Below are 14,080 nucleotides of genomic sequence, written 5' to 3' on the forward strand. Positions count from 1 at the left end.
AGTACCATTGTACAGGTGAGGAAACGAGCTAACCAGAGTCCAACTTTGGGTGCATGTTGATTGCATGCCACAATGCTGAGCATGACATGAACAGGATGATTATTTAGCTGAAGGAGACAATCCACCCAAGAGGACATAGTGGCTGAGGAAAACCGAAATATTGGATGCGAAAATTAGCCAGCTGTACAGGGTGAATTCGGTGGGCCAAAATCCACGTTGAATGCAATTAGCACTCCGGAGAGCACTCCTGTCGTTCAACTTACCAATAAGCCAGAAGGCGCGCGTTCAAGCTGAATTCGCCTACAAGATGGTGATTGATGTTTAAATGCGGGAACTGATGGGAAGAAGCAACCAACTTGATTTTGTTATCAGGCTATTTTGTTAGGCGCTTAACATATATGTTCAGCATAAAAACCGAAAAATACCTTAGTTTTCCATTCTAACAGGGTGTCGTTTTCTCAACATTATGCTAATACATGGCTAACACAATCAAGTTAGTGTATGTGCTCAGATTGATGTTATTTGCCTCGCGATCTTCTCCGCATTCAACATCACTTTCATTGTTTTATGTTATCTTACAGCTAGCCGTCCTGCCTGAGTGATTGCAGCGAATTTTCCTACTTGTCGTCCATTGGAAACCAGTTGAGGTATCGGGTGACGCAGCCCTTACATTGCGCAGAATAACCGATACGCAAACTTCGTCTGATGTTCATTAAGGTCAGCCAGAGACAACTCTTCCGAACTACAGGCATTAATCAAGCTATTGATCCTCTGTGGTTGCTAATAACCCCCAGCAAAATCTTATTACGTACGACAATTTTTTGCTTCCGTCATCAAGAACTCAGGCTGCCAATCGCAGAAAACCCAGCAGCACTTATCGCATTTGGCTGCCATTATTCTCGTATCCTTCCAATGGCGACATCATTTTGCTTTCTCTCAACCCAAAGGTAAGAACATGTTGAGTTATCCTGGTTAGCAGCTGTGACCAAACTGCACCTGTTATATGCTTAATAGCTAAACACAAATGGAGCGCTAGTTCACAAACCGGGACACGAAATGGCACAAAATGTTTGCCTAATGATAAATAGAAATCGATGTTGCATAGCGTCAGGGGCACACGAAATCTTAAGCATCCTAAATTTGTTGCCATTACATCAGTGAGAAGTTCCGTTTAATACGACACATGGTGAGGGAGCTCCCAGACATTTGTGCGCGGAAAAACTGATGGATAGCTGACTGCCGCAAAGCGCTTGCGGTTCCCAACACAAAAAGGGGCCACCGAGAATTGACACCAATGTTAGTTAAATACACTAAATTCGCATTCCACTTTGGCTTTTAAGTGATACGCAACTTTATTTCTTGTTTATGTTCTTTAACTGAATGCGCGGGGCCAGGCCACCTAAGGTTTCAGTTAGTAGGATACATAGGCACTGCAACACATAGAATAAACCGAGCATATTTCCCACTAGGTTTCTATTATCACGGCAACAGGTGACGACTGACATCGCTCTACTTGAAGTTCAACAAGTGGGCGCAGTCCCCGGGTTTTCCTGAACCATTAGTTCTACTGAAGCCTATGAGGGCGGCTGGTGCAGCAACTTCAGTTGAAAAGACAAAATACGATGGAGCCAGTTGTGTCTCCCGAGGGAACCATATGTGGGAGCGAAGAGTGTATTTCGCTAATTTTGAGCAGTTTTATGGGTAACATCAAGTTACTTACCGCACATGGGTTTCAGGAACGAGAAGTCTACTACTACTCTGGGAAAAGACAATTTCCTCTACCAGCTGTAGAATTCGAGTTGCTTGAAAATCTTTTAGTGATCGAAAAGTACACGAGTGGACAACCCAATAGAAGTCAGCAGCCCACAAACTCGGGATAGTTAATAATCGGAATCAAAAGTAATCCATTTTAACAGCTTTGGGCAAAATGTTAGTAGATTTAGACAATTATCAAGTTTCCAGGGCGATAAAGAGTTCCCGAGAAAATTTTGGTGGACTCCCATGGACCAGCCAAATTAAAAACAACTTAATCGGAAAAGGGAACAGCTGATTTCAAAAGCACCTAGCATACGTACTTACCAATTGCATTGGAGATTGTGTCTAATGCGAGAATCCAGAAGAGTCGCCCGTGTATTACACACTCGAATTCAGCCGACAGTGAAGTGTGTTTAAAAATCCCAGGATAGCTCATTTCCATATCTTCTGCTTCCTTCAACTTCTCGGTTTGCCCTTACACGTTACTTGTTTTGATGCACGTAAGGCAAATTTAAATACAAAAAGGCCGTATACAAAACAATAAATAGGTATTACACACTCGAATTCAGCCGACAGTGAAGTGTGTTTAAAAATCCCAGGATAGCTCATTTCCATATCTTCTGCTTCCTTCAACTTCTCGGTTTGCCCTTACACGTTACTTGTTTTGATGCACGTAAGGCAAATTTAAATACAAAAAGGCCGTATACAAAACAATAGTGTTATTGAGGGAGCACGGCATTCGCACAATGGGATGCAAGTTTCGGAAGCTACGACGTGTCCCTGGTGGGCTAAAAGGGACTGGCGACCGAGTTCGGAGTATGCTTCCGAACTTTTGAGCCCAATATAGGCGTCCGGGGGTCCCCGCAGTGTTAGGAAAGTATTCTACTGGACTTCGTCCACCATGGGACAATGAAATTTGGTGAACCGCGAAAATATGAACTTAGATTAGGATGATTTTTATTGTGAGCACAAATGCAATACAATGCAACATTTTGGCACGAAGCTTTCTTCTACTCGCGAAGGTTTCGCAGCTAACAGCATTGTGCGGCCAATGGGCCCCTTATTGAGCAGGCGGTTTATAAATCTAAGCTAGTCATACAATCGCGCTGGGTGCGGACACAAATGGCAACGGATTGTTATATTACACTAGCTTCGGTGAACCGCGTAATATGCTCCAGTATTTACAACCATCTTCCGAATAACGAGTGAAAGATGGCAAACTCCAAACGCTCCTCACGGTAACTGCAATCCTTCTTCGACGGAGTCTATTACCATAAGTATAGAAAGTTCACTCACTGCACAAGCGGACAACAGATTCCCGTAAAAGTTTTCGCCACTTAGTTTATTCCGTTACTGTTTTCTTCTGCAGTTGTCACGATCCTCTCTGCCATAGTGTCTAGCTTGCGGTTCCCACTGATTTCTGGACCGGAGTTTGACCGCCTGGCAACATACGTAACAGCATGAGCCGCAGTCGGTTACAGTGGCTGAAATCAGTTAAAGCAAGTGTCAAGCTAGCATTTCACTGCTGTTTCGTCAAACCAAGGCTATGCCGGGCTGAATTAAACGTCTACGACTCATTTGGGTTCAAAATAAAATCATGAACTACGGTTTTTGAGTTAGCCATTTCATATGAACGGATGATGCGCATCAATAAATGCTCCAAAAAGGGGAGAAGCGCTCTCTTACCGAAGACTTACGCATCGGAATGTGGTCTACGAGCATGACGGTGGGTGCTACTGATGAAGCATGCAAGTAGTCTGGTCGATGTCTGAGCTTCCCCCGCATTAGATGGAAGGCGAAATCTATTGAGGAGACTATGGAACTACTCTGCAGAGTTCATTTACTGTTGTGCAACAAGCAACGAATATACAGGTAAGTTCAAGAAGACGCGTGAGAACGTGCAGTTCCCGAAGATGATGTGCGTGCGAGGCGATTACATTTCTGCCTAACGACTTGTCGCTGCTTAGTTAGTGTTTGCTAATAAGTGACTTCGCAGCGGAGGGTTTCCCATCCTTCACAACTGGTCTTAAGATGAAGTTGAAATTCAGAAGTTAGTAAGTAAATCTACTGAATCGAAGGTCCGTTGTTCAGACCTAACCCTGGCTTTGCGATTACTCCTGTGTGGGCCTCAGTAACGTGGCACTATATCGGCCATTCTGCTGCCTATGGACTACACGGCAACTGTACTGACAGTTCATTGAATCAATCGACAAACCTAAGGTAGTGAAGGAAGAGGAGAGTTCACCAGATGTTTACTGACGAATGACAACCTCACAAACCCATCTGATCACCATGCTTCAGACCCATACCACGGGCTCGCAAAAGTTGTGCTCACGCAGCCATCCGTCATGTGGTTCTTCGTCGAAGTTTGTGTACAGCAATTTAATCAGGCTGACAAACTGTTGGATGAATCTTGATTATAAACCCCTGGCTGTTGCTACATAAAACACTCATTTTTCAAAACAGGTGTCACTGGTACATACTAGTTTTCGACCGTACAAGCATACTTGAGGCCCACTGGAGGACATTAGGCGCACTACCCGTTCCACATGGCTAGAGTTGAGCGCTGTTAAGCAAATCCTCTGTCTCACAGTTTTACAAATCGAATTCTTCGGATGGAATACTGGAGCCATATGTTGTCCATGAAAGACAGAAGTTCGGAACATGTCTGACTCAGGAATTCCCATAACCAGCTCCGCTGGCTGGAGAGAACGGGAGAAATCAACGATAAGAAGTGAAGTTTCAATGTCAAAGTCTAGCATGGTCAGTCTAATCAAGGCTTTCGAGATGACTGAAAACATTGCTTCTCAGTAAAATGAAGGATGTGGTTAACACGGATACGTGGTAGTGAATTAGATGTTGTAATCTACCGGTGCAGTTGACAACCACGGATTCAACGGAGCATGCATAAAAGCTAATCGAAGGAGGATCACCCCACTTGCAGTAGTAAAAAAAGAAATAAAAAAGATCGACCTTTATGTCTGAGAGATTCACATATGTACATGTAAGAGAAAGGCAAAAAGTTAGAGAACAGTTTGACAACCCCGTAGTTCCAACGAGGTCATGCTACCGTTTATGCTTCATGGATCCTTTTGAGCTGCCTTTTGATTTGCGTCCCTGTCCAACGGAGCTTACATGAGGGGTAGTCTGTACAGGAAAGGAGGATACTGGTGTTGTGATGGAACCACTATACACGGTTGGACAAGGCGTTGAAGACCCGACGCATTTTGGACAAAACCATTGTGGAACTTCGGGTTCGGCAGACAGCCCCAAACAAGTGCTGAAGCGAAGAACAACTAACAGTCTTTATGTGGTAACACACATAGATGAAAAGAACCGGAAATCAACATGACGCGAAAGATGGTTGTCGGGTAATACATACGCCAGCAATAGATGGTGTGTCAAAGTCAACAAGAATTTGAAAATTGGAGAATGGTCTAGGATGTGCGGGCTGAATCAAGCAAACTTTGAATTCCTACGGGTCGTGTGCATAAGCGAAGTAAGCGGTCGGAAATTTGCGTTTTGGAATGAGATATTGGCATGGATATCAGAAAACTACACTCTGTCACATCCATTTGATTAATCCCAATCAGGACGGAGCACTGATTTTTCGAGATCGACTATTTCCATCCCATGCAACAGAATTCACTCCTACGCAGAGTGAACAACAACCCAGGGTAATTGATAACCCCACCAGGTAGCTTTGTTTACCAAGCCCTTCTGAAACGATGATTTCTTCATGGGTTCCAAACTTTTCCAAACTGATTGAAAACGACCTCACTGATTCTCCGGTGAACACGGTCTAACCCGCCTTCTCACTCGTCCATCGATAAATGTTGAAACACGCGTCTTTACCCCGGATGGTGGTGAGGGGATATTCCACACCAAGCGTATGACGTTAATTAAGGAGAAACTCAAGCCACGACTATTGACGACTTGTTGGTCTATAAAAGAAGACCAATATGAACAGGAGATTCAGCTGAACTCAGTTGAGTTTCCCGTAAAAACCCAACTTGTACTTGTATTTGGTTAGTGCGTTCCTAGTTTGACGGAAGGCCCTTCAGTAAGCTGGACACTTCCTGCCTCTTTACTATGGAAGGCATCACCTACCTGCCAGTGTCTCACCATCATTTGCAATTACCCCCCCCCTTTATGTGGTAACACACATAGATGAAAAGAACCGGAAATCAACATGACGCGAAAGATGGTTGTCGGGTAATACATACGCCAGCAATAGATGGTGTGTCAAAGTCAACAAGAATTTGAAAATTGGAGAATGGTCTAGGATGTGCGGGCTGAATCAAGCAAACTTTGAATTCCTACGGGTCGTGTGCATAAGCGAAGTAAGCGGTCGGAAATTTGCGTTTTGGAATGAGATATTGGCATGGATATCAGAAAACTACACTCTGTCACATCCATTTGATTAATCCCAATCAGGACGGAGCACTGATTTTTCGAGATCGACTATTTCCATCCCATGCAACAGAATTCACTCCTACGCAGAGTGAACAACAACCCAGGGTAATTGATAACCCCACCAGGTTAGCTTTGTTACCAAGCCCTTCTGAAACGATGATTTCTTCATGGGTTCCAAACTTTTCCAAACTGATTGAAAACGACCTCACTGATTCTCCGGTGAACACGGTCTAACCCGCCTTCTCACTCGTCCATCGATAAATGTTGAAACACGCGTCTTTACCCCGGATGGTGGTGAGGGGATATTCCACACCAAGCGTATGACGTTAATTAAGGAGAAACTCAAGCCACGACTATTGACGACTTGTTGGTCTATAAAAGAAGACCAATATGAACAGGAGATTCAGCTGAACTCAGTTGAGTTTCCCGTAAAAACCCAACTTGTACTTGTATTTGGTTAGTGCGTTCCTAGTTTGACGGAAGGCCCTTCAGTAAGCTGGACACTTCCTGCCTCTTTACTATGGAAGGCATCACCTACCTGCCAGTGTCTCACCATCATTTGCAATTACCCCCCCCCCCTTCCCCAAAAAAGGTGCAATATGCTTGCAGTCCGAGCCCGCAACGAACGAGACGTACATGATTGGACTAGGCGTCTCTCGATTACCCACTGCATTTGATATACCTGAAAACACACGATGTCGTAGCTGTCTTAATTTTCAAATTTACTCTGACTTGTTGAAAACGTTTGGGTAGGTTGCTCCCATGGAGTTCAAGAAACGGACAATTATGCCAACAGTGGAGACCGTAAGAATTTGACAGAATTTGTTACATTTAATGTGCTTCCTCACAACTCTTGTTTGAACAACCCTCACTCTATCCTACCTAGCATGATTAGTCTGATGGGGAAACAGTCGGATCAATTTCACTCAACATAAACATAGTATTATTATTATTATTATTATTATTATTATTGTTCGGACCGCCCAGATATCTGAATTTAGAGCATCCGCCACGTGACACTAGTGTGTCACCACTATCCCACCACGTTGAATGCCTGAGCAGTTAAGCATCCTAACGATGGAGTTGTGTGAATGACAACTAGCAGAAACTTCTCGAGTATGGCGAACAGTTTTATTATTTGCCAATTGATGAAGACTATCACATGCGCAGGTTGAAACCTTGATCGGCTTCAATCAATGGGTCAAAACCTCTTGTATGAACTGATGACTAACAGCGTACAGAAGAACACATGCAATCTGGGTTTCATTTTGAGTGTAGGGACTCGGCGATACTTGACCAGTCCGGTTAACACGAGAATGAAGGCACAACTTGTTCGACAGAGAATCTCGAGAGGAATCACTGACAACAAATCATCAGCTGTGTATCACAGACAGTAGTTTATGCTGAGAGAACTGAATTACCGATGGCGCTGACCAAAATTTGACGGACTATTAATTTCTCATGAAATTGTGTAAAAGAAACATCAAACCGAAGGGGGTCAGGGCTTAAGAACGCTGTTAGATTTGTCAAACCAGTTTTGTTTTTGGTCGAAAAACAAGGGTCCAACTCGATAAAACGAACGGTAATACTACATGACCAATTCGTATTAGTCACAATCAAGGCTCCTCAGACAGACATATGATATGAAGCAGCAGTAACTGTGTCCAATGGACGGAGTTCATGTCTTTACGTATTCAGGTTCGGATGGGCTAAAAGCAGTGGTTTGCAGCTGGTACTTAAGTCTATTTTCCGGGCTCTACATAGTTCAAAAGAAGCGTCTTGTTTCCAGCTGCTACAGTTGCATCAACCATAAACGACAGTATAAAGATGGGTGCGGTAACACAATATAGGGCGATCAATCAGTCATCAGCTTTCGAATAAAGTAAAGATTTATGGCAATGACTTTTGAATCCAAAAGTCATCACTGATTCATCCTTGAATATCAAAGTATTGTGGTGTATAGGTCCTGGATCCCAGCGGCAATCGCCTATTTCATTAGGCTTACAAGTTAGAGCTCTTCTACCTCGTTGCATTGGTTTCCCGCCGAACCTAACTGAGCAAAAGGGGCTGTGCGATGCAGACAATGACTTTTACGTTACAAACCCAACAATACATCTGTGATTTCTTCGCAGAAAAATCGGACCTAAGCACTATCCAACATGTGAGGATTGCGGTTTTTTATCGTCCGATAAAGCACATTGATTAGGGAACGAGCTAATGATCTGGAGCCACGTAAATCGAAGCCAACCCCAAGTTTCCCAGCACACCTGGGCAAACTGGAAGTGTCTCAACCCTAGCGCTACTTCCGGGTCGCATGACTGCAATGAATCGGAAGGTGTCACGGATGGACGGTTGGGAGGGGAAACGCCTCAGAGAAAACCAAGCAATGTGAAGTTCTTCAAGAAAAGTTTTGCTTGTGAACGGGCTACTTTATTCGGAACTAAGTATGTTAGAAAAACTTTCACTTACGTGTGATACCAGTCGTCGCAGCTATCACAGCCAATCATCAGGTTACCATCATCTTCAAGTAGACAGATAGGACAGAGCCAAATTTGCTCACCGCTGTTATTCTGAAATCAGAAGCGACAGATGAGATAGAAATACATACTTCGTCTCCCCTTCGCAAGGAAATATAAGTGAAATGAAGATGACCGAATTACCGGAGATTACAGTTCTAACAAATCATTGGAGGTTAAGTCATTTCACTGGCTGAATCGGAAGCAGGACCCACCCACCTAAAATTTTGTAGTAGTCTTCCGAGTGTGTGGGCAGTATAACTATCCTATTGTACAAGAATATGAAAGATATTGGTGTGCGATTCAAACAGGAGTAGATCAACTGGTCAACATTAATAGAAAATAGGCCAGACTACAACTACTCTTGTAGAAAATCATAAGATGTACAGCAAAGTAGTAGTTAAAAGGTCTTTGGTCTAATTTTCTCCGATCAGCACTGCCAACATTTACAAGTAATGTGAGCTGGGTAGTGAAAGCAGATTTGTGCTTAGACGATCACAACCTGAGAAATAAAGTTTCTGAATCTAAGAAACCAAGAAACGCTATGGGACGCTGTTAAGCTAAAGTGCAGTGGTTATTGACCAAGGGTCACAGTATCGTCAAAAATGACGAAGCCGAAGAACTGTTCGTCTGCTGTTTCTTGTAGATAGTTCCAATGATCATGAGTGCCTGAGTTCGCACCTTTTGAATCAAACTGGCAAAAGCCTGTGAAAGGCTCGTAGTATCACGCAAGCTTATCCCTTCAACAGAAAGATCATGTTTAATCACGCCCCAAAAGCTAATAATTCAACTTCATATGGGCTATCAAGTAGCTCATGAGAAATTCAACTTGGTTATTATTACAACACAAGCCGGGATTCAAGCAAGTTCAACTTCACAAAAATGTATGGCTGAAAACTGCTGGTAGTTGTGTTTGACTACAGCAGTGTGGCAGTTAAACAATACACCAAATAGCACATCAGGGAATTTATGCCTACCACCTCATCGATGATATTTTCCATGTAATAACGAATATGAGGCTGGCGACTTAAGCATATTAAAAATGGCGAGTGAAAAATAAGAGTAGACTGACTTCAAGAACATGGGAAAAGTGGAAGTGACTGCTTCCGATAGAGATTCTAAAAACGAGTTGGGCATTCGGTTCCATAGTAGAATCTAGTATTCGTCCAGAAAATCGTTCAGCTGTAGCACCCTTTCGGTGCTTAACTACCAGGAAGAAGCACGATGGCTGGGATACTGCCAGGTTGCCCAAGCCTAGACAGGGGAAGTCGAGAGGCAGAGGTCGGGTTCGAACTATGGACCTTCCGGTCAGTAAATTCGCGCACAAACCATTTGGTCCATCTCGCCCCCTGTGTTCACTGTCCATTGTACAGGAAGCATATTTGAAACTCAACCAAGTAAGGAGAGAACGTGCAATTGAAACATTGAGTATCTGGCTTGAAGTTTATTTGCTGGTCAGAGAAGCGGGTCGAGCATCATCCGGAGTAGGGATCATTAGCATCATCATCGACAGCATGAAATCAGTATTCAGCACTGGTGCTTCGCTGCCGCACAACATGATTTATCTTGAAGCCGAAGAAAACAGAGATCAGAAAAGAAGATCAGTTGGTCGACCGGGTGATTAACTCGTACTTACGCACGACTTAGGACCACTGATCCTTTAATCACAGACCCTACATCACGTGGTCATGTGTTGACTGGCTCCGCAAGTGACTACAACTCGAATAGAAGGCTCGCTCATAGTGCGAATTCTTCTTCCTCTGATCTACTTAGAGTTCGTTGGTGGTATGAAGAGACTTTGTAATTTTCAAAAGAGATTTCGTCTCATAAAAGCAAATACTTCTAGTAAGCAAAGTGACTTCCAAACGGAAAGCAAGGTTATTGAATGCTCGGGAACGACTTCTAACTGAGGATAATCAAACACGGCGACACCCGCGGTGGGCTGTCGAAGAGTTTTCAGCATTCTTATGCATAATGTTATGCCAAGGAGAGCTCGATCACATTGGAAGGATTGACCATTTCTAACTTTCTGTAGGATGAACTTCATGGCGTTCAGTCGTAGCTTATAATCGCTCGCTTGCCACCTACAAGGAAAGTTAACGGTACCAGTCGTAATAACGGGGGGCAAGGTGGCTCAGCGGTTAGAGCGCGAATTTACTGACCGGAAAGTCCGTGGTTCGAACCCAACTTCTGTCTCTCGATTTCCCTTGTATAGGCCTGGGCAACCTGGCAGTATCGTGCTTCCTTCTGGTGGCATGGCAGTTAGGCACCGAAAGGGTGCTACAGCTGAACAAGTCGTAATAATCGCACTGAGAGTTGGTGTGAGACGACTGGTATTTGACCATCAGAGCTAACTGCTGATTTGCCCAAACCTCATGCGGCAGTGGCACCACGCGATAAATAAATGCATAACGGCGACCTATTTCTGATATCCTTCCTTCCCTGTTAAGACAGCTGAATCGGCTTAATGTTCTTCAGGCGACGGCGTTTGTTTGCACCATTCTGCACTTGAGAGGGAGCTTTGTTGTACGGACTTGACTTGAAATGGCAAACACGTTTTTAAGTTGAGCGATGTGATTGGTTTACCGGACGCCTCGGAAGAAGGCTCGATAGTTCTTCTGACTCTGACGATCGATTGACTCATCTATGAAGACTTTCTAAACAGGAAATGTCACGGATGATTGAAATTTTGTTTATTACGTGGTTGTAATTTGTCCAAATATCGAGATGACCAGGGTTGTGCACTGCTCATGAAATCTAGTAGGAGGGTGGTCTAACAAGAGGCAAAGCGACAGTAAAAAAAGTGGGAATATTCAAATGAGAGTAATTTGGATAAAAGCTCTAAGAGTCCCGTAAGTGTTTGGACATAAAAAAAGTCCGCACCTAAAAATTAACCAGAAACGCATTTTCATCTGTTTAGGGACTTACAAAGTAGTACGAATTCCCGGCTGAGGCCACCACGACTTGAGATGCCGGACGCTGTGAGCTGACTAGTCCTGGCTTAGTCAAAGGACTAGAGCAGGTAGAAGCATTTGCAGATGTAGGCTTCATTCTAGAGCGTGATTTACAGCGTGTGGGCGCAAATTGTGACTTGGACTTGATTACAGGAGAATACGATGGAACCATCAACTGCGCAGATGTGTGCTTTGTACGAGGTCGACCTTTGATTCGCTTAGTATCCAGCGGCACGTTTCGGGTGGAAACCGGTGACGGGAGGAACTTTTGAGACTTGGGTGTTGTCAGTTTGGGAACGGATCCACTCCCTCGAGAATTCGCTTCGGGTAGGTTTGTATCGATAGATAACGGACGTTTCACTGCACTACCGACAGCACCATTTCCATCGCTCTCCTCGTCATCCGTAAAGACGGAATCTACTCGTACACGGGTGCTCCCTGACAGCTCGTGTCCGCGCGACCCTAGCGACGGAATCGAGGAATTTAGGCGCCCTCGCTTGGATAGACTTTCCTGCTTGGCCGGAGGGTTTCTACGCTTGCGCTGCAAACTGGCAGATGACCCTAAAATTTAGAAAAAAAAAGATGCATGCAGTTTCTGTCTGTGAGCTGTGCTGACCGTGTCCCTAGTGTTCATGTGGCAACTTGTACCTTATTCACCAAAAGCATAGCGTAAAGGATGAATTGTGGCCAGTTGTATAGATCGAATACCAGTGGGCGAACCGCAAGTCTGAAAGGGAACACAGTGAGCCGCCGCTAAGTCAGCTACACACCTCAGCAACCTGGAAAAAAGACAGTAATGGTTGACAAGGAAGGAGATTAACGATTCTTGGTAAAAGCAACAGCTTTGCATTGGAGAGGGGAACAGGTGTTCAAGCATCATCCACTCAAAACACAAATAGACATAAACTTTAAATTAGAGATCAATGAATTCAGGAAGTAAATAAGAGCTGTTTCAGAGATAAAGTGATGATGACGAATGGCAATTCACCCCAAACTCAAAGACGCTGGTAGACACTTATGAACGGAAAAGCTGTATTCCACAGGGCTATTTTAATTTAGATCAAACGGTGAAACAGAAAGTGGACCAGAAATAAACAACCGTGGTCATGTGCCGCAACAGTAGGGCAAGCAAGCGAAGGGACAACCTCAGCACAAGAATAGATTCAATCAGACGAAATAACAGGGAAGCGCATAACTATCTTCAAAAACCAACTCAAAGATGGCGGCAAAATTAGATTTCCACAGGACCAAAATTCACATAGAGAACCGATCGCATTAAAATTGTGATCAACTCATGACTTTTCGGACTTACAAAGCCACTTGTCGGTCCACCGAAGTACTTTGGTCGGAGACGCGATAGCATTTTGTTTCTCGAAAACTGACTCAGTAGCGCGATAGTTTTGCAAAGGACACCGCGTCAGGTCAGTATGACAAATTTTACCATTCAGTCCAATGGTCTTGGTGCTTTGGTGACTTATTTAGCGGGAGTTTCATGTGATGGGGTTGGTGTACATCCATCATTTGGAGGTGAGGCGAAATGGTGCATAAAACATCAGTATTTTGGAGAGCATGTAATTACTTAGCCTATTTCGCACGGTATTTTGCGGACAAATATGCGGAATGGGCTAGAAGGTTGGAACCTATGTGGTCCGCCAACGCGGATGGGCGCAACCCAGGTGCCACAAGGTGTGTAACTCTGACTGAACGGATGGCCCGGAGGAAAGCCCCTTCTATGCCCACATGGAAACGCGATGCTGCGCCCTCATTCTCAGTAGTACGATTTCGCAGCTAGATAACCGCAACACGCCCACAGTGGCGGGGCCTGCTGAAACTCGGTCGAGTGATAGCAAGCACCCTCCGGATGGAATGATGCCTGCACAAATCGAAGGGGCTCGACGGTCTAGCCCACTGTGCTGGTTCCACGCATTACAAGACAAGTTACATGGCCGACGCATCCGTGACTGTCTCAAAGCCGGAATTAGATACGATTTGGGTTAGTGTTGGGGAAATTTCGCCTGGCTTAGGAAGTGTGCCGCTTATATTCATTCAGGGTGACATTAGGTCAAACATAAACAGCTCGCTGTTCTTGGTACTCGGCGCCCAGTTACCAGGACTCAGACCGTACAAACAAAAACCCCCTCAACCGGTAGATTGACTAGTCCCATTGAAGTAACACCAACGCACTTGATTCTAATGCACCTCAGGCAACTCATCCTCCAACTCGTTCGGCAACTCAAAGTGAATATACTGCGACATTGTATTGGCTTCTCAGAACAATTAACCTAGACGCACTTTTCGCAATTTATCGTAAAAAGGCGGCTATCACTGATGTGATTATATACGTATATATATATATATATATATATATTGGGCGATCCGCAAGACTGTGCTTTAATACGAATTCGTTTGTATTTACACCCACTTTTCGCAACATGATTT

The 14,080-nt window shown here is 44.2% G+C and overlaps 2 protein-coding genes across 2 annotated transcripts in view; one reads left to right on the forward strand and one right to left on the reverse strand.

Moving 5' to 3' along the window:
* Positions 1–4,744: 4,744 nt before the first annotated feature.
* The window catches only part of T265_12507 (hypothetical protein), a gene marked incomplete at both ends in the record, with an annotated part of 14,717 nt that continues 5,381 nt past the window's right edge, over positions 4,745–14,080 (reverse strand). Inside the window, 5 exons of the mRNA XM_009164143.1 lie at positions 4,745–5,035; positions 8,641–8,741; positions 9,760–9,941; positions 10,846–11,041; positions 11,616–12,202. Of these exons, the coding sequence (XP_009162407.1) occupies positions 4,822–5,035; positions 8,641–8,741; positions 9,760–9,941; positions 10,846–11,041; positions 11,616–12,202 (1,280 nt within the window). The remainder of the gene's footprint in view (positions 5,036–8,640; positions 8,742–9,759; positions 9,942–10,845; positions 11,042–11,615; positions 12,203–14,080) is intronic.
* T265_00297 (hypothetical protein) lies at positions 13,382–13,639 on the forward strand (the record flags this gene model as incomplete). The annotated part of the gene is made up of 1 exon (XM_009164042.1): positions 13,382–13,639. One exon carries the CDS (start codon positions 13,382–13,384, stop codon positions 13,637–13,639), a length of 258 nt encoding a protein of 85 aa, XP_009162306.1.

Source organism: Opisthorchis viverrini (assembly GCF_000715545.1).
Source record: "Opisthorchis viverrini unplaced genomic scaffold opera_v5_3, whole genome shotgun sequence".
Taxonomy (NCBI): Eukaryota; Metazoa; Platyhelminthes; class Trematoda; order Opisthorchiida; family Opisthorchiidae; genus Opisthorchis; species Opisthorchis viverrini.